Source organism: Poecile atricapillus, chromosome 10 (genome assembly GCF_030490865.1).
Source record: "Poecile atricapillus isolate bPoeAtr1 chromosome 10, bPoeAtr1.hap1, whole genome shotgun sequence".
NCBI classification, from domain to species: domain Eukaryota; kingdom Metazoa; phylum Chordata; class Aves; order Passeriformes; family Paridae; genus Poecile; species Poecile atricapillus.
Genome location: NC_081258.1, coordinates 8,294,924 through 8,321,954, shown reverse-complemented (window position 1 = coordinate 8,321,954; position 27,031 = coordinate 8,294,924). Strand labels below are relative to the sequence as shown.

Below are 27,031 nucleotides of genomic sequence, written 5' to 3'. Positions count from 1 at the left end.
CAGCCTCAGCTGCCTGGCTGATCCTCTCTGTGAAGAAAGAAGTCTGGCTTCCTTGACTCCTGGTTACAACTCCTTACATTATAGGATTAATTATGAGCATAAAGTTGCCTAAGAGCATCTCTATTTACAGTTCTGCACTGGTAGGGAATAGTTTTGTGGTAATAAGTTGGACAAATATCAAGTCCATAAACTGGAGTGATGCAGAAATTAATGACCCGGTACATGGCTACTAAATATTAGTAAATACTGGTTTGAACATGGGATCAAATGTGTCATAGTGTAATCCAGCTGATGTTGCTCCAGTGACATAGAAAATGGAGAAGGTGTTACCATTTTTTTAACATTTGCTTTATTATTTGGAAGTCTCATACATCTGAAGTAGTCATAAGGAGCACCTGGAGGAAGATCAAACCTAGAAGCATGCATTTGAAAGGAAGGATTGTCTGTTGTTAATGAAATATTTCAATGACATGGAAAACAAGCCTTTTTGTCTTAGGTTTACAGAATTGTTCCACGAAAATGCACATTAACCGTATCACAATACATACAAATATTGTGTATGGACAATAGAAATCACCACCCTTCCATATGAGATGCATCAAGAATAAATTGTTATCCCTTATAATGTCAGAAACAGAAAAGGCACCATAATAGAATGTTTAGAAAAAACTCAGTTTATGCCATTATATTTTGATTCAAAAGTGTAAGAATTGCTGTCCCGACTTAAAACAAAAAGCCTTTCACACCTGTAAATTATCATTATAAACTTGTAAATCTTTACATTTTTTTTTCCAGAAGTATCAGGTGCAAATGCAAGGCAAATATAAAATCTATTGACTTATTAGATTACAAATACTACCCCATGAAAAAGCTGTAGTTATAAAAATATAAAAAATATTCTAAGTCCCATTGTTAGATCTTAGTTTCAATCTACACTGCATTAAGAGTCCAAAGCCAGATCTGATTTGGACACATTCCTAGAGCAGGAAAGTGCTGTTTGTCTTATTTTCACATCACTTTTCTGACCTCCTCCCACGGTTTTGCTTTCTGGGTTTGTTTTATTAGTGCATATGAAGAATGCCAAGTGGAGAGTGCTGACAGGTTGTATTTTTCAATGGATGGTAGCAGCATAAGTGTGCTCAGTGTGCTCTCGTCCCAGAAGTGCACTGCTCTGAGGAGAAAAACATATATTTTTTTTTCCTCCAATCCTCTGTAGTAGCTGTGTAGCAGCCATGCCATTTCGTCCATAACCTGTGACCCTGGCAGGTGACTGAAAGGAATACATTCTTCTCACAGGCCTCAGTAAGGAACTGTGAGAAGCTCATCCACTGCTAATGCTGGGCCATAGACTGGGGCTGCTGTGGCAAGGACAGTTATTTCTTCCTCACGTGATCAACTGGCACAGGTTTATCTGGATGGTGTTTCTCTAGCCCTTGGCTTTAGTAAGCTGGATCAGCAAAGAGTGTTGACCCAGTATAACAGGAACCTCACAAAGTGCCAGCAGACATTAAAATAAGTTTACTTCTAAATAATAACTCAATTACAAGATTGAATGTGATATTCTCGATGAATAAACTCTGTAAATGCTGAGCCTAAGCCTGACAAATGCTAATGCTTTCACATCTAAATACTGAAAGCTCTGTTCCTTTAGCCCTTTATCAGAGCTAGCAGAAGGTGTCCAGCTTCCAGCTCTAGAGAAACAGAAGCTGTCCTTTGTTTTGCAGGGAAGTTGGCAGAGATTAGTGGAGTCACTCAGCTGTACAAGATAGCCACCTTGTTCAGCTGGGCTTTGAGAAGCACTCAGGATCATTCAGCCAGCAGTAGGACTGTGGAAGATTTAAGTGTGAGCTGTACTTTATCATTATCTTTATGCTCAGTGCAAGACATTTTCCTTTAAATACCTTCCTCTTCATTAGAAATCAGCCCCAGCATTTCCCCTGGTAACAACATGTCAGTCCTTGAAAGTTCCAGCTGGGTTTTGGCCAGCTAGAGGGGCTGTGATGTTTCCAAACAAATGTTCCCCACAGACAGAGTGGTTCTGAAAGGGTTGTGTTTTACCCTACTTGAAAGGATTGACTGTACTCACATCTGCTTTGGGACAGTAACTTACTCTGTTCCATGTGTGTAAAAGATGTGAGTTAACAGGAGGCTCCTGGAATTGTTATGGCAGGAAGTGTTCAGTGCTCTTATGCTGGTATCATGTGTTGAATAGCACAGGAAGAAGACTGTGTTCCTTGTTATGTTTCAGTTTCATAAAAATATGGTTCAAGCAGACACCATTTTCAGTCCTCTGATCAAAACTGTATATTCTATTTCAGCTATGCTGGGATGGCAGGATTTCTTCTCAGCAGAATTTCAAAGGTATCTGCACACATCTGCTGAAGATTTTTTTTTTTTAAATAAGCACACTGTCCCTATACGCTTGATCAGGTTTGGAGAACACTTCACACTTAACAATAAAAACAACAAAAATTGAACTGAGCAATACCTATAATGTAGGAGTTTGGATTTCTGTTTAGTAGAATTCTAAGATGGGAAACACATTCCTATTTAAACAATTGAACTTGGCATTTCTGTTTTGTAAAAAAATCCACATGACAGTAGTAAGTTTAATGAGCAATTCCCTTCCCTTATTGAGTCAAAAGTTCACAAGTGTAACTTTCAATCAAGGCACAAAAACATTTACTGACTTTCTTCTCACCGCTTTCTTCACATTCTTCCCCTTAAAAAAAAAGCAACTTGGTGTAACAATGTTTTCTACACCAGACATAACTTTAATAGTCCAATAAGTTGTAGCAGTATCTGAGCCTGGTTCTATCTATTTTGAATTTAGTTAAATTAGATAAACAGCACATTCTCAGCACATCATTGTTCATTGTCTGCATTTGCCTTGAAGGGGAGGGGATGAAGGGGGAAAAGCCACAGTAGTTTCATGCATATTTTTCAAGAAACTTTATGTGGAAGTCTTTCACTTTCTCCAGTAGGATCTTCAGCTTCTCTACTGGAGGAAGAATGGTCATTCTGAAAAATAATATTTAAAGAAATAAAAAAAAAAAATATTATCTTCAGAACCAACTAAACTGTGATCTTTGCAGAGGCCTTGAAAAATCTCAAAGCACAGCAAGTAACATGTTTTGATGTGATTCTCTCATTTTTTGCATTTATACTTTAATTGAACTATGCTATAAACTAGAGCTAATTTGTTTCTATTGGTTAGAATACAGGACTTCAAGAACTGTTACTTTCTTTTGAGTGGTGTAGAAGATTATCAGTAAGAAATAACAGCAACACAGTTTCCACTGTTGGGCAGTTGTGCCAAATTATATCCAGTTTTTTGAGCTTTAAGAATTGTCAGTTATGAGTGACATTTTTGCTTTAATTGAAGCATTAAAAGAATGCAACATCCCATTCTGCAGATTTTAGTCCCTTTTTCCTTTCCTCTGCATACCCTGAAAATCCCATGGGGTATGGATGCCTGGCTGTGTGCAAGACCCACAGAACACAATAGTTTTCCCACACTGGTGCAGGAATGGACTCTCCAGGTTTTTCCTGGAGCTGCTTGCACCCAGGGATCTGACGCAGCTGGCTGTGTTGCAGAACTGTCAAGGCTAAAGATACCCCTGCCGTGTTGTTTCAGACTGAGGAAGACTAAATTCCATGATAAATTCTAGCTATCAGTGGCTTGGCTGGAGCAAAGTTCTGTTTATTGGAAGCAAAAGCAACAGTTTTGGTATTAGAATATTTAGTTCAACATCTCGTTTTTGTAAAGTTATACAGAGTGTTTAAGGAGCAGATTTATAGGGAAGGTACTGCATTTTTCATGCAGTTTCTCCATACGGAAATGCAGTTTAACCCCCTCCTGTCCACAAAAGAATTCAGGGCAATTTTTGTAATTCCAGAGCCAACTTTAAAATTAAAGTCTGAACTATTACTATTGTTTGTGTTCCTGGAGAAGGCATTTCAAATGCCAGCATGTGAAAATCGAATACAATTATGCCAGCAAGCTGTGAAAACACCATAAAAACTTGCATAGCTCATCTAGCAGACCAGGTCTTTGACCTAGCTGTCAGTCCACCAAAACTATCCAGTAGAAACTGGGACAACATAAACTGAAATAAAAATCCTTGTATTTAATCAGAAGAGAAAGAACTGGGATGATACTTTGCTTACTACTGTTAATTTGCTTTTAAACAAACAGAAACGGTACCTGAAATGGTAGGTTCCTTCTCTCTGGCCAAATCCACTTCCAGGTACAACACATATTCCAGTCTCTTCCAGAAGTTTCATACAATAGAACATGTCAGGTGCCATTTTATGAGCCTAAAGGAATGGATGCCTTAGAATTATTGAAGTCAAAATATTCCTAATATATAGAATTTATTTTTTCTCCCTGAAACCTAAAGTTGCATTATTAGTTTCTTATTCAATTTACTAAAGAAGAGGAGGAACAATTGCTAATGGGGCAGTTCACACTGAATTAAATGACAGTACTTCATGGAGGAACAGGGCTGAAGAACTTACACAAAAACTCACTTCAAAAGAAAGGGTTTAAGTAATTTTGTTATTCCCCTTGACTTGCTTGTAATTTTTGTCAAAAGTCTGAAAATTGTACATGGAAAAATCTAAGGTGCTGACATTTGATAAGATTAAATTAATTTGAGAACTGTGTGTTCCAGTTCTGTTGGAAGTTACTATTTTTTACCCCCAGAATAATCTGCTGCCTAGGAAGTCCTCTGATTAATAACTATGAAAAGTTCTTAAATATATACAGGTTATATACCTAATCAAATAAGCAGCTGAAAAACAGCCCTATTTTTGTTCTCAGCTGTGCTAATAAAGTTCCCTTTACAAAATGAGTATTACAAATTAGGTTTCAGAGCTCCACTTAGGAACAGAAAGACTTATCATTTATTAACACAGCTTACTGTCCCAAAGGCAAAAAGGTGAAATTTGTAAGGAAACTTCCAGCCCTCTTTCCCATTCCTGGTGAATGGGGCTTCTCTTGTAGGGTCAGTAGCACACTGCCACTCACACATGCTGGTTTCCTTAACCCAGCCATGGGCAGCAATTTGGAGGTGCACAGGGCCAGCTACTCGTGTGACTTAAACACCAATGTCCTTGGGGACACCCTCAACCTGGGAGCCCTAGCACTGGCATGAAATGATCTGTTCTGTTTTCCTCTTTTCAAATAAAACTCATGTTATATTTAAGATCCTACACAGCCCATGAAATACTGCTTTTGTACTCCATCTCTGGAATCAAAGTTCATCATTAGAAGTGGCAGGCACAGGTGAGAGGAGGTTAAAATTGATTGGGGTAAGAATGACTGACTGACCTTTGCTTCCTCAATGGCTTTGGAAGGAATAAAGATCCGTGGGAAAGCATACATAGCTCCTTGAAGGGGGTTGCAGTGAACTCCTGGGATCTTGTTAAACATGTCTTCTGTTAGTTTGGCTTTTTTGGCAAGATTGTTCAAAACAGATTCCTTCTCCTGTTTAAAAGGAAGGTGTTCAGTTGAAAACAATTCAAGCAGCTATAAGAACACCGGGAGAAATGATGATGTTTCAAAAAGCCTTCCTCAAATGAAACACTGGTAGGGCTTTGCTGAGCTGTTAGAGCAAACCATGTTCCAAATTCCAGCTGTGCTTTTAAAAACTGCAGTGCAAAAAGGCTTTAGCAGGATACAATTACAGTGTTGCAGACAGACAATAAATTGCAGAAGTCTCTGTCTGTGTGCCCTCTTCTTACAGTCTTCTTCCTCAGCATCCAATCTTGGCTATTTTTAGAGACCACGTTAATTGAACCTTTGATTTGACTTGATAATGTAATATCTTAAGCCAGACTCAGCTTAATTTTTACAAGTGGGAAATTATATGTATACTTCAATACAGATTTTCATGTTGCTCAGTATATAGAGGTACTGGATATTTAAGAAAAAGAATAATTTTATAACTTTATTTAAACTTATATTCCTGTTTAGATTTTAGTAACAGCAAAACTTATGTAGAAAACATTTTTTCATATTAAACACAGGAAAAATGTTGAATTTATCAGCAAGAAAGCTGATTTGATAATGCCTTCCTAGTACTTTTAAATGTCATACTGAGTTAATTTTCAATACACTGCATAGTTCTGTAAATTTGTGTTAATACCAGATCGTTCAAGGAGAAAGGAAAGAAAACTCTTTGGTCTCTGTGCATAATTTGAGTTCCCAATACTTAGGATAGATTTGGAAATTGCACAGAAGAACAAGCATGTTATTGCTGACCTTTATGAACTGTGCATAAGATTCTTCTCCAGGTACTGGAGGATTCACTACAATATCCATGGCTGCTTGTCCTGAGACTGGAGGACAAAGGCGAACAGAAAGCAGCTTAACGAGCTGTCCTTTAATTTCTGGATGCAAGTTTATGACCTCCATGTAACCTCCTCTGTAGCCACATCTGTGACAAAGTTAACAGAAAAGATTGGTTAATCTCAAGTCAATAAATACAACAAAACAATGAAAATGACTGCAGAAGTGGAAAGACAATTGATGAGAACCTCACAATAGGTAAGATACAGCTTGTTGAAACAGCTGCCACACTGATAATGGTTTAAGATGGAGCTGCACAACATGTCCTTAAGTCCTAGTATCCCATACAGAGATAAAGGTGGACATGCAGCTTCCCTGGTAGGCAAGTTAACAATTAACATGGATCTTTCATCTTCAGAACAAGAGCATATGGCTGTAGCAGCATACATTTAATGAAAAAATTCTTTTTCTTTCGTCTCCTCCTCCCCAAACAACCAAACCCAAACATTTGTAATATCCCAGTGATTATTGAGCTGTTCCCTTGAATGTTGGAGGCCAACTTTCCTTTATCACAGGTCCAGATTGGGACTGTAGGATTTCACCTTTGTGGGACTGAGGCATTAGGTGTCTGAAATAAATACACTTATTATTTGGTACTTTGAAAACCACTGAGTTAATCCATTACTCTGTGCTTGTTTTTCTTTTCTTAATAGTCTTTGGTTAAAATTAATAGAGGATTAATTATGGTGGATTACCTTCAGGTCAGTAACATGAAAGGGCTGTCCAACCAGATTAATGAGGAAGATGAAATAAAAAAAAACTAAATCAGACTTACTCGCCCATGTATCCCTTAGAGGTGGAGTGAAAAGAGGCCAGCTCAACATTGTTATAGTACTCGGGTCCCATCTCATACAGAATCTTTTTGAAAGAATGAAACTGGCATCCTTCAGAGTACACATTGTCCTGGTAAACCTGAACAGTCAGAAGACATTAATGTGCTCTGTTCCCCCAACTAAGGATAAAACATGGCCTTTTAGAGAGGCAGATCTGAACTGAAGAAACAATGCTTACACTCAAAACTTAAAAGCTGTTAGAAGACACAAGGTTCTTTGTTAAGTAATAGTTACTGTAATGATACTTGTTATCTGATGTGACCACACTTAAAGGCTAGGCCTTTGGAGGAAAAGTGAGCTTCTTTGTATGATTTAACCTTTACTTGTAGGTTTAAATTGATTTTCCTTCTGTTCCTTCCATTTGAAGTGGTCTGAGCACCACATGGGTTTTTAGGTCTGTTCCAGCAAAGTTCTTCCTTGTGTCCCCTACACTTTCTCTCTAGTTCAAGCCCAGATCAAGCCACCTGTTCTATTGATCCTTTGATACTAAGTATCTTGCATGTCTGTTCATGTCTTAATATGGTAACAGAGAGTCTGTTCCCTGTACTTAAAAAATACCAATACCACACATGGAACAAAATTATACCTCATATGAGTACTCTTAACTGCGCTTTTGAGAGAACAGATTATTCCATTACCTCATCAGCCAGAAGAAAAAGTTTCTCTTCCCAAGCAAAGTGTATCACATCTTCAATGCACTTTCTGCTTTGCACCTGTCCTGTAGTTTAATTTTTAAAGCAAGAAGAAAGTTAGTGGAGTGTTCACATACAAATCCTTTCACCCACACCTACTTAAGATTACCAACTTTTCAAGAAGTTGGAAACCCTTGTTTTCAACGAGAGTTTTGAAACCCTCTTCCTCAGAAAAGTGCTATTGAACTTTAAAATTCAGTTCACTAAGTATGAAATTAAGGAGCATTTTGGGAAGAATTATGGTACAAGGTAACTTAGTCCATCTCAAGCAAAGGGAGTGTGAGATAGAGTAATCAATCAAGGACTAACTGAGAGTACTCTGTGTATAGCATTTTCATCATTGTAAATGCTCACATGCATTATGGTTAGGTGGGAGCTAGCTTCTCACCAATCAACCTCAACTACTCAAAAAGCTAAATTCTGAGGGAGGCTTGCCACTGAGTTCTGAGTTATTACAGTCATTGCCTCTCAGAAGCCAAGAGGCTACAGGCCATGCCAGAGGCAAGACCTTTACTAAAGACCAAAAGTGACTGAAAGCCATTAGACAAGTCTGGAAAACTTCAGTGGAAGCAGCAGCTTCAGATTGGATCCAGTGAAGTGAGTCTGCTTCCTCCTTTCTGGAGTTCCACAATACTGAAAGTATGTTTCTAAAAGTAAAGCATACTGTCCTACTTAGAACACTGACATCTGGAATTCAGCTTGACATATCTGATATGTACTTAGGATGTGTCTTCAATGTCAAATGAATGAAAAAGGAAAGAAAATGGTCTTAAAACCCCTTCATTAAACAAAATTCCTACAGACCTGTGGGATTTCCAGGGTTGATGATGCAGAGGACTTTTGGGTTGCAATATGCCTTAGCTTCATTCAAGGCACGGCGAAGTTCGTTCACATTTAGAGCCCAGCAATTTTCTTCATCCAAATAGTAGTTCACCTGGATAGCATCCAGTTCAGAGATGGCTGCTGAGTATAAGGGATACTGGGGTATAGGAATCATCACTCCTGTTCGAGATTTGCCATCTCCTGAGATCAGGATTTTTAAAATTGCCTGGGGAAAAAGTAGGAATTAAAAAAGGTCACACACCAGAATTAATAATATACTCTGGAATAAGTTACTAAACTTTCCTCGTATAAAAGTGTAGAGTTAAGGAGGATTTCTGTCCTAGAAGCAGATAGTCAAACAGAATTACTTATTTCAAGTTGTTACTGGCTAAGTGACGATGGTCTAAGCTTAATGGAATCCTCTCATGTCATAACTTCCAAAGCTTGTGCCTGATCAACTGCAAAATTTAGGACATTCTGAGCACAAGGCTAGAGGGCAAGTTGGAAACAGAAATATCAAGATCACGATTTTTCTGCTGTGCCCTGTTTTAAGCTAAGAAGCTTTAGCTAGTTCTTGCTCATTGCCTTCCATTCTTTTTATCTCATTAACCATAAGAGACCAACAAATAAAACCAGAAATTATAACTGGGGCCTGTGAGATTCTCCCTTGGAACAGAGCAACTTGTTTTACATTAGGAGCAATTATGTTTTCATTTTCAAGCAACAGAACTGACCAAAATCTGCATGTCTTGGGATGGAAATCAAGTCATATGTAGCTTATGCCCAGAAGATACAAGCAGAAAGGTAATGTTTGTGCTAAGGTCAGTCCAGACAATTTCCTTGTGCCCAATGGCTGTGTGATGGAGGCTTTTTATATGTCAATAAAATAAAACAGCGCACAAGGGGCAGGAAGCAGAGAGATTTCTTGTCTTTATAACCACAGGAGAACTCTGCAGTACAGGTGCAATCAAAGCAAGCATCCTTATCAGCATGTAATTGGCATCTAAACCCAAAAATATCTTTTCTCTCAGCAGCAGAATCCTCTAGTTTCTTTGTGGTTCTAGTACAAAATCTGCTGTTCTGTGCCTCTCATCACATACTCAGCTGCTAAGCTAATGATTTATAATCAACATAATTTTGTACCCACCACTAGTTTAAAAATATCAAGCATCCAAAACATATAATCAGGACCAAATGCATATTTAAAAACTCCTTAACACCCTCTCTCCCCTGAGGTGTGAAACAATAGTTGTTTTATCTTTAGAAGGGCCAAAGAATGAGACTCGTTGTAGTGCTCACTTTACATCAGTGGTGAAATCAAATCAACATGATGCAGATTAGATGTGCTGCGCTGCCATTCCTGACAAGCTGCCAGTGTCAGAAACTCTGGAAAGCCAAGTGACTGCAGACCTCTGGAGAGCTGCTCCTGCCGGATCGCTGTCATTCTGAGCTCTGCCACTAGATGTCCTTTAAAAAACCACCTTCACCAACACACTGGCAAATGCTGCCTTCACAAAAGCCAAGCTGCTGCTGCTCTATTGTAAGTGTGTCTGTGTGAAGGAGCGGTCTGACAGAGACTGCTATTCCTGTCTTAACTGAGGACCATTTTTGAACCTTGGTTGAACCCAAAGCCTGAAGTTTTTCTCAAACAAACTAAAATACGCAAAGAGAAATAAATCTTTGGGATTTTCACTGGCATTGATCTGCATTAGCAGAGTTTACTTGGAAGAAGAGCTGAGATGTCTCACCTCTGAGGTCAATCCCTCTTCCCTCTGCCACTGATTGATACCCTCCAATCTTCAGTGTTTATGTTGTCTTAACCACTGAGAAAAACCATTATTTAGTCTGAGTGCACTGAATCTTCTAAATTTATATTTAGGCACCTGTAGTTCATTTCATATTACCTTTACAGAAAGGTACAGTTTAATGTATACTAACAGACTTTGCACATGCTTCTTAGCTGACTCCTGACATTCACACAAGGGGTTCACTGGTTTGTTCACAGTATTGGATATTCATTGAATGTGGCTGCAGTATCTGCCAGACCAAACTCACAGGACTTTGTGAGACCAGAGTTTCAACAGGGATCTGTGTTTGCAGAGATAACTGATAAGCTACAGCTTGTACCAAGAAGGGACAGGTTTCATTTTAACACTTACAGAAATGCCATCGCTTGCCCCAGTGGTGAGATAAATGTTATCTGGATCTGCAGGAACACCTCCATCTCTTCTTTCAATATATGAAGCAACATCTTCACGGATGCAATTTATACCTTGACTGGCAGTGTAGGATCCTGTGAAAATACAGCATGAGATGAGAATTGAGTGCAATGTACGTCAGATTTTCTGTTTGCTAGCAAAATTCCTGAGCTAGTAGTTTATATATGTGAGCCATATTTATGTGGACAGGTTTGCTTTTTTTTTCCATGGAGGAGGAGCTCGTTTGTTCATAGAGAAAAATAATTAATTTAGAAGTAGATAAATATAATAAGTATCACTAAAATACAAAAATAACATACTGGATTGGTAAAAAGAGTGATTTCAAATTTATTTTTCAAACTGGGACAGCAATCCCATTTTTACTATCTTTCAGTTGATTTCTTTATGTTGCAAGCACTCCTGAATGTAAACAAACTTCTATTTAAGTAATGGGAACAAGGAACAGAGGTAGTATGTGCAATAGAAAGGAAACTAACTTCTTTTAATCCATGATAAATAAAAGGGCTTTATTTGCAACATGAAAATAATGTATCATTTTCTCCCACAGTCTGAAACCAAAAAAGTCCTAAACTGCTTTTTTCCTTCCCCCACAGCATCTCCCACAGCCACTTTTCAGCAGAAATGTCTAGAATCACCCCAATCTCACGTGCAGTTTACAGACCACAGCTAATAATCGTAAATAAAATGAGATGTTAGATTCTCTGCTGAGGATGTGCAACAAATAAAAAGTAAAAATAAGCCTAGGTCAAGGTGAGGAATGAATTCAAGCTATAAAGCCTAAGACTGATGGACAAAGAAGTGACAAGTGTACAGCTATTTTAGAACACTGTCAGGAAGCTGCAGAATCTTCTTTGCTTGTTGGGTGGAGTGGAATAATTATGCCTGACTTAACTCTTATCTCTCAGTTATCTGCTAGTAGTCTGCCTGGTAGGACTCCTGTGAAAGCATGATTTAAAAAGACAAAGAACCTTTGCAAGTACTGCACAACTGCATGGGACAAAACAGAGATTCAGGGCACAAAGTTCCCTGATGTCCTAAATGGTTACTTTTACAGGACTAGAAATTACAGTGGGTCTGTGGACACGTTTTTGACCACAGCCAGGAGGATGCTGTTAAGGGAGGAAAAGAAACCTAAGCTGTCATTCTGTCTTGTGTTCCATTGGGTGCTGAGTTCTACCGCTCTGAGGATATACAGAACATTTATTAATTGTACTCAGTTGATGGCTTTGACTAGAACCCGTGTTTGCGCTGTGGGATGTAAAAAAATAAACACAACCCAAAAAGCTGCATATATTATGTATTTTTATATATAGGAGGGATGTCTAAAATGCCTGGAAAGATATGCCAGCTATCCCACATGCAAAGTAAGTGGTGTCAGTAGAATCCCAGAGTGTTTGGACTCAAGAGAAGTTGAGGACACATCTGAGCCTTCATACATGGCCTGGGAGTAGCAAGACTCAAATCCATGAGTAAGGTTTTGCCAAATGAATGTTCTTTGGAAGTGAGGGTATTCTAGTTTACTTCCAGAGGAAATTTCACATTCATATTAACTTTATAATTAATTCCTTTAAATAGGCAGGTACAGATATGGATGAGACACTTCAAATGGCTTTGACCGTATGTGGTGATTTCACCTTTGTGTTAGATTGCCAAATTTGTTGAAAAGTAAGGTTCTGAACACAATACAGCAGGGCCAGTTTTTAATCTTTGCTTTTTCACAAGAAAGGCAATTTCTCCTTCTCAGCCATGAAGAGAACAGCAGTAAGTTGTCAGACTACTAACAAAGTGATAGGGGTGATTTCCATTCAGCTGCACATCCCTGTGCCTCCAGCTGCGTGTTTAGGGATGCTGCACAGAGGCTGATGAGCTCCAGAGGCCAAGGGGAGGGGCTGACACACCTTACTGGAGACAGGGAGGGTGGAGACGGGACAGAAACTGGTGCAGCACATCAGTAAAGTCTACAGTGGTTTTAGTTGTCAGGAATTTAGAGGTATAGCTGTCCTTGGCATAAATAATTTTAAGATAAAAAACATTTAGACTCCAGTTACTTACAGAACCTCAATTTAGCCACTGAAATCATCAGGTTGTATTCAGCATTATCATCTTATTTGAATACTGCAAGTGTTTCAGGCCTACTTCCTCAGAATCTACTGAGCTAACAGAAATGATGGGAAATGTGTGATCTCCTGAAAAAAAGGAACATATTTCTGAAATATTATGCAAGGCTGAATTCCTTACATTTTCCTCCAACATGTGGCTGTGGTGTCCCACGCCACCATGCCCTTAAGGGGAAGGGAGCACCAAATTCTGAGAACTCCTTCCACACCTCTGAATTTAAGAATCACTACAAAGAAAGACTGAGTCAAAATTCAAATGTATCCCCAGTAACTCCAATGAGCAAGAGTACTATGTGGATTTATTGTTCCAAAGTAAAACAGGAAAGGGATTCATTAAGCTAGAGGAACTTCTCCGTTTTGATAAATGTGTTTTTAATGGTCTACTTTAAAAGACAAACCAATTCAAAAAGGTGAAGATAAAATACATTCTGTATTAGGCTGTGTTGTTAGGAATAGTCCAACCTTGAAATACTGCTAATGCAATCACTGTTTATGTTTTGTTCATTTTATTATGTTTTGTTTATTTTATTATGTTTCACAGCACCTACTCTCAAAATATACCAGTGCAAATAGGCACTGTAATCACGAAGATTAAGAAATATGCCAATTACTGTAATAAATCCTCTGAAATGTCACTGTTTGCATACTTGAAAGAAGGTAAGTGTGCCAGATTCTTTGCTGCACCCAGCAGCTGTAGCAGTATCTGCAGAGCAGAAATTCTCATGGCATTTGCCAGGTACAGGTAGGCAGCACAGTCACTAGATGAGAAAGAAACTGCCTCTTCCATTTCCTTTCTACTAAATATGCAAAGTTTGAACTTATTTGGATATGACGTGCACTCTTGTAGGAACAGTGGTTGAAGAACAGAGCTCTATAGTTCTTTCAAGAGTTATTTTACCTTGGAGAAATAGAGCTTTGACACCTTCAGTTAAAACAGTCTCAGCTAGGTAAAAGACTACCACCTTTCAGCAGTGTAGCTTTCCTTTAGCAGAGGATCATCACCTTAGTACCTGAATTCTAGTACCCTAGAAAACATACTTGAACTGTTGTTTCAAAATTAAGATCCAGGAGTGTGCACTGGATCAGCTGAGATGGACACATATTGTTTGTTGACACCAGCATTACAGGGACAGTGGACTCCTTGGCAGAGAAACAACTGGAGAAGGTAAAATTGTAAAACCCTCCACCCAGTCTGCAGGAGACGCAGAGCTCCGGATTAAGAGATGTCACACCAACAGATCAGAGCCTCATTAGTACTCTCTGCCACTTTCCTGGTACAAAAAAATCTCAGCATTCCCTTTAGAGTTATGCCTAGATGTTATTGTGGCAAGGGCTCCATTGCTCTATAACCCTCACCTTCTCCTCTGTGACAAGTCCCGCCAAAAATTTGCACCATTGGTCACCACCCACAGGTCACAGTGCAAACTTGCTCCCATCAGCTGCAGATACTGAACTTTGTTGTTTCTAACATCAACAGGAGCACCTGGAACAGAGCCTTACCTAAGCTGTTTCCTCCACAACCCTGCAAGATCCGCCTGGCACGCTTTTTGGCATCTTCTGGAAAGCTCGGGCTGTCCAACAGGTTTGGGTATGTGCACAGGGCCACTACCTGGAGTGCCAAGAAAATGTCAATTGGCCACTTTTCAATGGTTATTTTAAGTTGAAGATATTATGTGAAGTTTCCTTGGAAATGAAGATCACAAACACTGGCTAATTTAAAACACAGGTTATTGATGAAGAGTTTGCAGGTGGTTTTTTTAAGGGTTGTGCTCACAGAAGAGAAAAAATCTTAACCAGTTCCAAGTTAAGCTGATGAAAACAGTTCTAGAATTATTAACTATTTGTATTACAGACAGTGAAGATTCCAGGTGAGCTAAGCATAGTGCAAACACAGTAAAGCACAGTTAATTATTCCTATGTTATCTCTAAGCAGCTCTATCCTCCACTCTTTGTGCACTACTAGCCCACTTCTATTGACAAGAAATCAAGACTTTAAATATGGAGCAGAACTGAGAAACACAATCAAATTTTGAAGTCACAGTGATACGTTCTAATAATCCTTCCCCAAAATAACTTCTAGTTCTTATTGAATTGAATTCTTGGGAAATATTTAATTAAAAAAAGGAGTGATGATATAGAACACAGTAAAAGTAGAAACACAACCCAGCAGAATTAAGTTAATGAAGGAATGTAAGACTCAAAGAATTGAGAGGTCTCTTTTGAGATCAGCTTAATTTATTCCAGTCTCTCTCATTTTTATGCTTACATGGTGTAATATGGATAGGCTGTTGTCATCTTGTGGGACAATGACAATGAATTAATCCATGTGTGCACACAGTCATGGGGAGAAAGAATTTCCCATTTTATTTAATAACATTGGAATAACCTGCAATAGATTTGAATAATTTATAAGAAGCTCAGGTCTACCTAGTTTGCTGCATAGCTTACTTTTATAATCTTATCACCTGGACTCACAGTTTGGTAAGGCTCCCGTTTGTCCTGGAACTCTCTGAATTTACATTATTACAGACAGAGGATTTTACATGAGGGTGTGAGGGATGCTCAGAAAGTAAGATAATAATCATTTTAACCTTGTTTGTGTTTTAGGAATAATATACAAATATGAATTCTGTTGGAATCTTTCCTAAAAGTTAACCAACCAGCTAGCTTGCCCAGTGGTAAAATGTGCCAAATGAGACAGAGTACAAGTAGTTGAACCCAGCTACGTGTAGATTTCAAAGTATTCTCTCAGATGAAGAAAGGCTTTTGTTTTTTTCTTTAAAGAGAACCACTTCCTTTCTTGAACAGCATTGTTGATAATTAATGTGTTAACTGATAACACAGAAGTGACAGGAAAAAGTATGGGTGGGGAATGATACGGAAACAAAGGAAAGCTACTGTGTTAAAAGAGGACAATCAGGGTATATCAATTCAATAGAACTTTGGCTCAGAAATGAACATTTTAATTCTTTACAAAAGAACTATTTTAAGTCTAGTTGCATCTAGGGAATCATTTATACTAATACCGATATCAGGCAGCTTTAATGTATTCTAAAAAAAAAAGAACAATAATATTTCATAGTAGTCTTACCTGACGGAGGAAGGTGATTGGTCTCTGTCCCATTGCATGTGCATCTCCAATGTTGGCTTTAATCACTTCAGTAAAAGGTTTTTTGATTCCCTAGAAAGGGACCATCCAGAATGTTTTGTTAGGGCTGAAGTAGAAGATTCATTTTTAGTATCTGTCATGTGGCTGTAACTAAACAGTGCCTGATCTCAGAACAGCTACAGTGTTTAACGTAAAGCTTAATGCATTTCTTACACAATACTGCCAGTAAATCTTAATTGGTTTACAGAAATTGTGTTGACTGTGACACATTTTTAAATGATAGGCTGGCTTTTTTTTTTCTAGCTAGCTGCAAGAGACTGACTTGGCTGGAAACTACACATTGAAGTAAAAAAGATGAAAAAAGGCATTTTGAATTGTTGGCATTAGAGCAACTTCTTTGAGACACCTAAGGGAAGAGTGGATCAGTCAGGAAGCTAAAAAGAACTTGAGGATATTTGAGAAACCACCAACAAAAGAAACCTCAAGACCTTTAGTTCTTTCAGAGTAAAAACAGTAAAGATACTGCTTGCTTGTTTATTTTATACTTAGATTAAGTATTCCTTGTATGATGACCCCACTTTTCCATGTAGAGATGTTTCACAAAATATATCATAGTGAGGCTCTGTATGATAAACAGCAGAAGTGCTAAATAATCACCATGAATATTTAAAAGCTTCCTGGTCTCCAAAATCTGAACAGCCAGCCATTTTTCCTGTGAGAAACTGAATACATCATGAGAACACAGGGGAAGAAGTTAATGAACGTTGATTAGCAATCACAGCTCTTTAAAAAGCAAAATAAAATAAGAGCATAAAAAAGGCAAGGAACTGACTGCTTGAAAAAAACACCAGTGGTTTAAATAAAAAAGATTAACTGAAAGTAAAGGCCAACATTACAAGAAGAATAAGTGAGAAAGGCAATAATAAATTTAGAGTTGTTCTAATGTACATTTCAGAGATAGTAGGGAGGCATCCTAACAGTGACAGAATTGTCATGGGGACTAAGGAACTGCAAAATCAGACTGATTCATTTTCTGTAGAAAATTACCTATAACAATTTGCTCTGGGTATGGACTCAGAAAGCCTCTTCCTGGTCCATGTATTTACAGCCAATTACTGGATCTGGATATAGAATACATGGCTGGCAAGCCTTAACTAATTTTTGCTTTTCCACTGTGGACTACAGTGTTGGACTTCAATGACAATCCAGAAGCTAAATGTGAAAACAACAGTAATACAACTACTCACCAGGGATACGGATTCCCAGGTATGCCAAGATTTGGAGATTTAAGGCTGCATAATCCCCAGTACCCCACTGGATGGATCCATTCCATCATATATCCCAAGAGCCTTTGGGTTTGTTTTTTTTTCTTTTAAAATTAAATATGGATTTAGAAATGGCATTAGGACCAGACAATTTGGCTTACATGATCCTGATTGAAAAGGGTCAATTTTATACGGCCTTACATTTAGCAGCAATTGAAAAAAAGAAATAGTTCACTTAAAATAATTGAAAGTGACACACTGAGTCTATCAAGTCATATTCTTTTCTGCTTGTTGATCTAAGTGACCCCCCAATAAGAGCCACATTTCAGCTCTAAATAAAGAATTAGAAATAGGGATGCCAGATAGACATTACACTTATTTGAGGCTGAAGTTTAGTAATTTACGATTAATGCAAACAGCTAAAAATATGTTCTGTTCAAGCTATCTGGGGTCCACTGACAGCACAACACTGTTTCATTCTAATTACAAGCAAGTAGGAAGAGAAAGGTATATGTAGAAGAATAAATTCCATTTGCTTGAAATGAAGAAAAATTTCCACATATTTTGGTTGCATTTGGTCCTTACAGAAAATTGAATCAGTTTCACTAGATTTGCAAGTGAATTTCTTTGCCTTAAGTTAGGCAGTCTGAAAACACAGCAATATGAAATAGAAATACTCTGATTCAACAGATTAAAACCAAAACAAACCAACTCCCTAACATAGAAATACCTTACATCAGACTAATTATAATTTTTTGCTCACAAATACTATTGTGTTCTGCAATAAAAAATAGCTGCTTCTTTGGTTGATGAAATGCTGAAAGGCACCCGGCATTTCATAACGTGCTTTTGGAGTTTTTATAGATGTACAGCCTTTAAAACAAAGGTAACAGACCATTTTGCTGCCTATGTCAGGTTTATTGTAAATAATGTCATAGGTTATTAGGTCTGATGCCACATATATCTTTACTAGGGCCAAACTCAGTGTTTTTGCCATCACTGCAAGTATAAAATCATCACCTACTCCAGAAACCCCACACTCCCTTTGCTTCTCAAAGGATGGAATAAATAGCAAACCATACACTATATGTATGGTAAAATCTAACAAGATTTTATAGTTCTCTCACCATAAAATCTTGTTAGAGAAGGAATACTGTGTTTTCTGGGTGGCACACAGTTTCCACATGGGCTTAAAGGCCAATGGCTCTCTTGACTAACTTATATTTCTTGGTCTCAGCTACAAGAGCTGTTGTCTTTTTTGTCTTTCAAAAGAGAGATGCTTTTAAATAACTGGAGCCTTTTCCTTCCCTGACAGTGAGTTAAATATCAGCAATTCTTTAAAACTGTCTTCATGAGACTTGCTGTATCCTCTCCTAGTGAAATCTATACAAAAATTGCTATGGCCACTTAGTATTTTTTTATTACTTGATTTCTAGTCTCTCTGTGGGAAAAAAAAAAAAAAAAAGGAGTATCAGAAGTTATTCAGATTTAGTTTGGAACAAAAAGTTCTAAACAAGTTCTTAAAAAAAAAATCTAAAAAAGTTCTTTAGAACAAAAAGTCCCATCTTACAGTTTCAAAAAGAAGGAACAGAAAACAACAACAGGCAAGAACAAGTGCCGAATGTTAATGGGTCAAAGTCTCAAAGCAGGGATATCAGAAGCTGGCAGCAAGGGAAGTCCAGACAGTGCCTGTGACTCTGCAGATGGGCTTAAGGCAGAATTCTGCTCAGATCCATCAGACAGAGCAGCATCAGTCACCTGCTACTTGTGTCAAGGTTTCACCTGTGGTGATGGATGTGGGAATCCAACGGGAGGGATATGCCAAGTACTTTTTGGAAGGTCTGTGGAAAGACCTGTATGAAAGGAAGAAATGTGAATGTGATGATGATAATCTTAATATCAAATTGTAGAGCAGCAGGAAAAGGGCTGCAACAGGTCATAGATTTATTTCACTGTAGATGGCTAAGCAGTGACCAAGCTTTAAGCATGTCAGCAACACACCTGAGTTGAAACATGAATTGAAACTATGTCCCTGCAAGCCAAGGAACACATGGGGAGCAGGAACTGGGCCACTGGAGTGGCTCTCCTCTAGGGATCCCCCACAACACTTGCCTATGGCTCATCCCCTCCCTCTCTCAGGATACAGGCAGGCTTGCAAGGTGTGCTCCAGAGGCAATCTGCCTGGATGGAAGCAGGCAGAGCTTTGCAGAAGGAAAGCTTGCATAACAGGAACTCTCATAACAAACTCGTGAGCAGTAAATTCCAGATTGATTCTCCTGCCTTGTGAAGAGGGTATAAACCACATCAAGGAGGAGAAGCAATGCCCAGCCCTACAAAACAAGCTCTGCTCCAGCCTCCTGCCTTTGGCGGCACCTCACGCTGTGCTCACAATGTGATTCAGCTTCAGCTCGGAACAAGGCCAGGCTCCTGCCACTCTTCTAACAGTGTTAGCAAACAGATTCATGATAGTAACCCTTTTTTAAAGCTGTAGAAGCCATCTTTCACAAGTGAAGGAGAAAATACAAAAGATGTACTTCCTTTTAGTAGCCATCTTCTGGATAATGAAAGGATTTCAGTGAAATAAAAGAATTTCCCAGGATTTGGATTATGCTCTTTGTAAATCCTTCAACAGTTACTTCTGTCTCTCTGCTCTTTTGAGAGGAAGTGCATCTTTTAAGAAACCTGATGAAACCTGAAGTAAGCCAGACACAATTATTCTAACAACTGTATCTAAATATCACACAAAGTTGGGAGAAAGGATTTTTATATACAAACTAGAATTCAATACAAAGCCAATACATATCTTTATGCAGTTAACCAGGTTTGGGGAAGTTTCCTCTTGCCCTAGACATCTCCAGAGTCCCAGGAAACCCATCAGGAAAGGAGAACAACATAAAATGATGAGCTATCTCTCAAGAAGAGAGTAGTGACACAAGAAGTGTTGGGAGAATTACTTGATCAAAGAAGCAATGTGATGCCAGAACATGCCACCCCAAAGAACTACCATGAGGGCAACGCCCTGCCAGAAGCTGCTTTGTCCCTTAGGAGCTTGAGTGAACCTGGAGGTCCCCTTTACAAAGGACATCTGACAATGCTGGCAAACTGCAAAATACCAGTGTGCCCAGAAAGAGGAAAGAAGGGTGCAAACTGACCTGACACTATCTTTGTTAAATCTTCAGCAAATTTCAGAGGAAAACCATCAGTCTGGAGAGAGCATGTGTGGATTTGGTAATGGCAATAGGAAAGAATTGAAAAGAGTTCCCTTGAGGAGGCCACGAAAATGTGAGCTGCTTTTAATCCCAGAAGAGAACCTTGGTATTACAGCGATCTCTGAATTTCAGAATTTGCCTGCTCCTGGCTGCTCCCAATTGTTTCATTTTCATCGCCACTACTTTGTGCCTCCTCTTGATGGTTATCAGGCAATAACATCACACTATGAAAGACTCTACTATTTCCTTGAGACTGCTTTTGCTGTGACTTGCACAAACAAGCTGTACAATCAGAGCTGGCAAACCCAAACATTTCGGCATAGCTGAGATCTACGCTGTAGTAGCCAAGTTGCTTGTTAGCTTTTTTCTCTCCTCCTCTCAAAAGGCAAGAAAGCACTGCCCAGAGGCCCTTAACTAATAGGGACCTGAAGACCTGAATTAGCATTCCAATCTTTCCATTGAAACAGCTCACAGCAGAAAAATAAACCTGACCTGCTTACCATGGAGTAAGGCTTCGAGTTTGTATTATGCTTGTGTAATTCAAGCTGACATGAGCTGTTTTAGGGAGGAAGGAGAAGGCAAATTCTGGATTTTGACTTAAAATGGCAGTGATGACTTGCATAGCCCCTCATATCACATGAGAAAATCTGTGGGGCTGACCATTAATTGGCAGATCTGATTCAGAGACTACAGAAGAGGACTTATCCTCAAGTTACTTTTGCTTGACACATTGATCAGAGTTGATATGCATTCAGAATTTTTGCCCATATAGATGAAGAACTAGATTTCATAACAGAATTAAATGACAGAATTAAAATAATGCTCATTAAAAAGTGATTAGACATTAAGACCCTCTTAACTTGAAGAGTTATTGGAAAAGGTCTATTTTAGAATAAATTTTGCTAATGTATTCAACCAGAAAATCAAAAACTGGATTCTGCGGGTTGTGAGCTTCTGAACACATGATTTTGATAATTGTGCTCTTGAAACCAGTTTTCTCTCACCTTCATCTGCAGTAGTTTTTGCCCTCTTAAAAACCATGGGTTTTACTACAGATTCACTTATGTATGCAACATGTACAGACAACTGAGGAACAACAGTTCTGTCTTAATGAGGTCAGATGCTCTTGCCTGGAAGATACTTTCTTCGTGTGCACACAGTCACGTATTCAAAGCAGAAAATTATAGGATGGTAATTTAAGCTTAACATCTTTCATTACTGGGTGTACCAGTCAATCTTGTATCTTTTTCTTGGCATGTTAAGTTATATTTCTGCATGTCATTGTCTAAATTGTGTTTTATCTTTCCAAAACTCCCAGGGACACAGTCAAATCACATTTACAATTCAGGCTGGATTCTAAGTCAGATTTTTTCTATTCAATTTAAAAGCTTGATGAATTAGTGAGGGGAAAAAAAAAAAAGAAAAAAAGCTCTACAGTATTTTAACCAAAATACTTTAGCAGAAGCTGCCTGAGATTTCAGCTACCAAAGCAGAAGGATTTTGGTAGTTTTATTGTCTAAATAGCAATGTAGGGAGTGAACAAGTGGCTTGAATAAATGTGAAACAGGAACCTATTTGCAGTAATTATGCAAATGAAAAGCGTGGGCAAAGGAGATGAATGTACAACCCTTTAGCTGTAAAGGTAACAGAAAAATAGGGGCTTCTGTGTATAGAAACTGTATAATGCCACTGAAGGCCCATGGCTCCAGGCCCAGGGTTGGGATGTGTTACCCACCTGTGCTATCTGAAGGAACTTCCTACATGCCACCAATTAAATACCTGCACACCATCCCTCTCCCCCTTTCCACCCTACAATTCTCTTCCAGTAGCTTGAAAGTTTGGAAGGACCTTGCGTGCCTTACACTGAGCCAGGCACTGCTCCCAGTGTTACCTGAGCTGACTTGTGGATCCTGGAATGCTGTTTAATATGCACATGCTTTGCAAGGAGATGCAAGGCAAAACCTAACACAGAACTTGACATTATGTAAAACCCAATCAGGAACTGGGAAGAAAAGGAGAGTATAAGTGTAATGTCAGAGTAACAGATATGAAGGGATTTTCCATAATAAGGTCAGTTAAAATTAGCATGAATCCAAAGCAACAAATCAGGTACGTGTCCTGCCTGTGTACAGATAAGTTCATCTGTTATTACTGAATAGGTAAAGAGAAGGGCTCTGCTCAGAGATTGTATTATTCTTGCATTGAATTTGTATTCAGGAGCAATTTTCTAGTCTGAAATGTAATAAATGTCAATACTTGATACCATGGCCATCTGTTAGCAAGTCTACACAAAGGGGGTGGAAAAAAGGTCTTATTTGATTGAGTTCTATTTAGAATGCAATCATTCATTAAAATATGCCTGTACTCTAGCTTGCTTTAAAAAGTTGCTAGAAACACTATGGAAAATGGTTAGAATCAGTTTTTTCTGTCATCTTAGTAAGCCAGAATCAGCTGATTGCTGTCAATAGCTAAGAGGAAGAGAAAAAGGGTTTTCACTTTTGAAGCATGACACAACTTCAAAATTATGAAAAAAAGGTTCAGGAAAGTAATTCAGTCACTGATTTTGCATGAAGAGTTCCATCTTGAAAGACTTAATGTAGATAAAGTTCTGATTTTCCACCTAAATGAATACAGGTCACAAGCCAAAAAAACTTGTGAAATCCAGGTACGCCCCACCTGTATTGGGCAATCAATCTTCATCTGCTTTAATTGAGCATTTTACTTGTCACTTACATTGGCTTAGTCCCAGACACACGAGCTAAAACTAATGCCTCATTTTTAGTTATTTTTTTAAGGAATACCCCTTCAGTTGTCCAGTCAGAGACTTCTTGAGTAACATTTTAGTCCTCATTTCTATGTGCACTGTGGACTTAGAGCTCCTGTTGTGATCATTTGCAGTTAATATAGAGAAGCAGCAAGTGCCAGAGAGAAAAACAGAGGAGCTGCTCTTTGGGATCTGAGACAGCAGAACAAACCTCAAGGAAGATGAAAGCTTACACTGTGCAAACAGCTTCAAGTAGCTGTTTTATAGTCTCCATAACAGCTGAATGAGTTACACAAGAAGAGTAACCGAATGGAACCAAGTTTAAACAGGGAGAGCCTCTATTACATCTGATTAGACAATGGCTGCATTTAGGGTGCTTTTAGTTTAGAAACAAATTACCTAAAGGCATCTGGGCAGAACAGGATAAATGCAGATTTACTGCCATTGCTTCACCCCTGCATGTTCTTGTTACCCCCAGCACTGCAGCGCTTCCACCTCATAGCGGGGAGCCTGCGCTCTCCTGCCTGTGCAAAGCTCCTTCCCCATCAGATGCAGGAGAGTTGTTATGGGGCAATTCTTGCTGTTAGTGAAGAGTGCCCATGGATCTAGGGATGCTGTGGGGCATCCTCTTCCTCTGTCAACCACTTCAGTCTCTTCCCTTTATCCAGCAGTGTTAATTCTGCTGGCAGAGCTTGGCCTAACTGTGTGAGCTAAGATAGAGAGGGACAGAAAAAGCTGTACGACTTAATAAAAAGGAAACAAAGAAGCCATTGATGTGTGAGCACACAGAATTAAATTTCAGACACACACGGGCAAAAAATAGACAATTAGATAACCTATATCATTTCACTTATAAGGAACCCAGGTATTACTCAACACTGTATGCTTTTGCAGACAGCTTGATTAAACAAGAGAATGAACAACAGTATTTTAAACAGAAAAGCAAAGAGGAATGAGTAACTTGAGAAATGTGGAAGCAAGTATTTCTGCTTCCTTAAGTTGATTAGTGTTCTCTGCAGATACACTGTCTTAACTTTTGCAGTAATTTTTGTCCTCTTTCCCTGCCAGCTGGGAGGTTTGTTTGACTTGTGTTAAGGCATAGTCACCTCTAGGAATGCTGGTAGCCTTATCAATGGCAAACATTATTTCATGAGACTGGTTCCAGGAAAAAAAAATTAAATGGAAAATGCCACATAAGTAGGCACAACACAAAACTGACATAAAACTCTTTTAATAAAATGATTGACAACGATTTGGCGTTGTATTTTTTTCAAAAGCACACAGTAGGTTTTTCTCTCTGCCAGTGATTCAGCTGGTAACTGGAGTAAGCAGGGGAGTTGGGAGGAGTTGGTGAAGGGCCTTTTATATTTGTTTTGTGAAGTAATATCTCCTGCTCTGTGATGTTAACTTGAAAACAAACATACTCAGTGAGAACACTGGAAGATTTTATACTCTGGAAAATGCATCCACTAGGGAACCCAGTTTGATAAACATAACGACACCTTTATAAACAAGTTTTAAGGCAAAAATCAAAACAGATGTTCCAAAATTAATTCTCCATCATCACACTGAAGTTTTAAAGTGAAATTCTAATTAAAAAAAAAAAAAAAAGAGACTGTTTGTAATAATTACTGAGTTAGACATAAATAGTTGATGCATATACTACGGAGAACTGAAGACATGCTTCAGCTTATAAAAGAAGGGAAACCAAGTAATATGACCAAAAAATTAATCTCTTCTGGTTAGAATTGCTGTAGCACATTTTTGTTCAAAGCATTTTACATGAACTAATGAAAATGATCTTGCAGTACCTGTAATAAGATATTAGAAAGACTCTCTAAAGCAGTAACAGCAGGGAATAATATCTCAAATTGCAGAAAAATTACTCCGCCAGATGCTTTATTCAAAACAAAAATAAGCGAGTCCTTGTGATGAGAGGGGAAGCTGTGGTTTGAACAGTAGAAGCAAAAAGCCATGTCTGTATTGCTAAGGGGTATTTTTAATCTTTTTTTTCAATACTCAAGGAATAAAAAGAAGTATAAAGAAAAAAATATAAGCACTGACTGATTTGGATGCTTTATTTAGCACATACCGGCCCAGACCCTTAGGATCTGTTTTATTATATGATCCGTCAAAGAGTACCAACCACCTACAACTTTGGGCAGCGTTACTGAGTGTTTGTGCTCTGAAGGTTTGTCCTCAGGCATCTCAACTTCTACAACTCAAAAAAAAAGGAGCAGATTATCGGCGATCTCCTTGGAAGACCCAGAGCAGCGATGGGTGAGGCTGCGGAGCAGCGCCTGCGAGAGCCGGGCCAGATCACCTGTCAGGAGCCCGGTGCCTCCCTGCCCCGGCCGAGGCAGGATCTCTAAAATCCTCACGAACGACTTCAACGCTCTATCACTATGATGAAAGCTGGTCACTCACCCCCTTGTATAACACAAAGGACACGGGATTGCAGCAAAGGGTCAAAGTGGTCGGAGAAATGTAAACACTGCTTTATGGGGTGTCCCGTATCTGCCTTAGGCAGCCACTGACACCAGATAAACAGTAGCCGGCCAGCGGGTTCCTTTGTTTGGTGGCTGCCGCCTGCCGTGGGAAGGGGCGCGGGGCCGGGGCCGGCCCGGGAGCCGCACAGCGCGTCCGGCCACGGCCCGGGGCAGCGGAGGGATAGGAAAAGGCTGCCATACTCCGAGAGTTTTTAACTTGGCAGGAGGCACTGCAGCGGCACTCGAGGTGCCTCCCGCTTTCCCGAGGCTTCCACAGTGTCACGTCTCAGCCCCGCAGGGTGTCACGTCCCCGCGGAGCTCCGCGACATCCCAAGCGGGAGCGGCGGCGGAGGAGCGCCCGGGACAGAGCCGGAGCGGCTGCGGGGAGCGTGCCGTGCCCTGCCCTGCCTGCCCTGTCCTGCCCCGCCGCCCCCGCCTCACCTTCCGCAGCTCCTTCTCGATCTCCCCGGCTTTCAGAACGATGGGGCCGCGCACCGCGTATTCCACCGCCTTCACTTGCGGGTTCATGGACTCCAGCGTCAGGATCTTCTCCCTGCTCGCCTTCTCGTTGATCTTCACGGCGGAAGGCTTGGCAGCGCTGCTCCAGCGCATCGTCCCCTCCCGCCGGGGACCCCGCGGCTGCCGCCCGGCCGCCAGCGAAGCGGCGCAGCGCAGAGCCATGTCCGTCCTTCCGCCCCGGCAGCCCCCCGGCCCGCGGCCGCACTGCCTTACCGCAGCTTGCCTGGCAACCAAGATAAACCGATGCATGGTCGTTCGGGTAGTTCCGAAAGCCAGATTAAGGATACGAGTGCTGGGGATCGGTGTATTCTGCAGTCGGAACCGGGCGCCAGTCAGATGCACGCGAGCAGGAGGTGCAGTCAGGAGAAATGCCGAGAAGCTGGCACAGTTACACGTACACGCTCGATCCTCTCATGCCCAGATCCCGCAAACTTAATTGCAATGGATATAACTGATCTTGCAGTGTTGCGAGGCCGCCACAGGAGCAATAGATCCCACCATTGCATCCGAAGAGCGCTGCAGCCCCCTGCCCCGACAGAAGTGCCCGCGCTAGTGCTCTGGAAGAGTCCCGGGCAAACCCATCCTTCTCCCAGCCGGCGCTGGCCCCGGCCCCGGGGCGTGCTAAGGTGTGATTGCAC

At 39.8% G+C, this 27,031-nt stretch overlaps 1 protein-coding gene across 1 annotated transcript; it reads right to left on the bottom strand.

The window, feature by feature from the left end:
• Window positions 1-326: 326 nt before the first annotated feature.
• On the bottom strand, window positions 327-27,031 carry GPT2 (glutamic--pyruvic transaminase 2). Its single transcript, XM_058845944.1, has 11 exons — window positions 26,316-27,031; window positions 16,130-16,219; window positions 14,539-14,647; window positions 10,862-10,995; window positions 8,685-8,928; window positions 7,827-7,906; window positions 7,131-7,267; window positions 6,269-6,443; window positions 5,336-5,491; window positions 4,208-4,320; window positions 327-3,021 (listed from the first exon to the last, which is right to left on the bottom strand). Exons 1-11 carry the CDS (start codon window positions 26,640-26,642, stop codon window positions 2,931-2,933), a joined length of 1,656 nt encoding a protein of 551 aa, XP_058701927.1. The 5' UTR covers window positions 26,643-27,031; the 3' UTR covers window positions 327-2,930.

Bases quoted from the DNA above. Each gene is read 5' to 3' on its own strand.
- GPT2 (XM_058845944.1), bottom strand. From the start codon at position 26,642: ATGCATCGGTTTATCTTGGTTGCCAGGCAAGCTGCGGTAAGGCAGTGC. The intron at 7,268-7,826 runs GTAATGGAATAA...CTGACTGTTCAG, and splicing joins TTTTTCTTCTGGCTGATGAG to GTTTACCAGGACAATGTGTA. The intron at 5,492-6,268 runs GTCAGCAATAAC...CCTTTTAAACAG, and splicing joins CTTATGCACAGTTCATAAAG to GAGAAGGAATCTGTTTTGAA.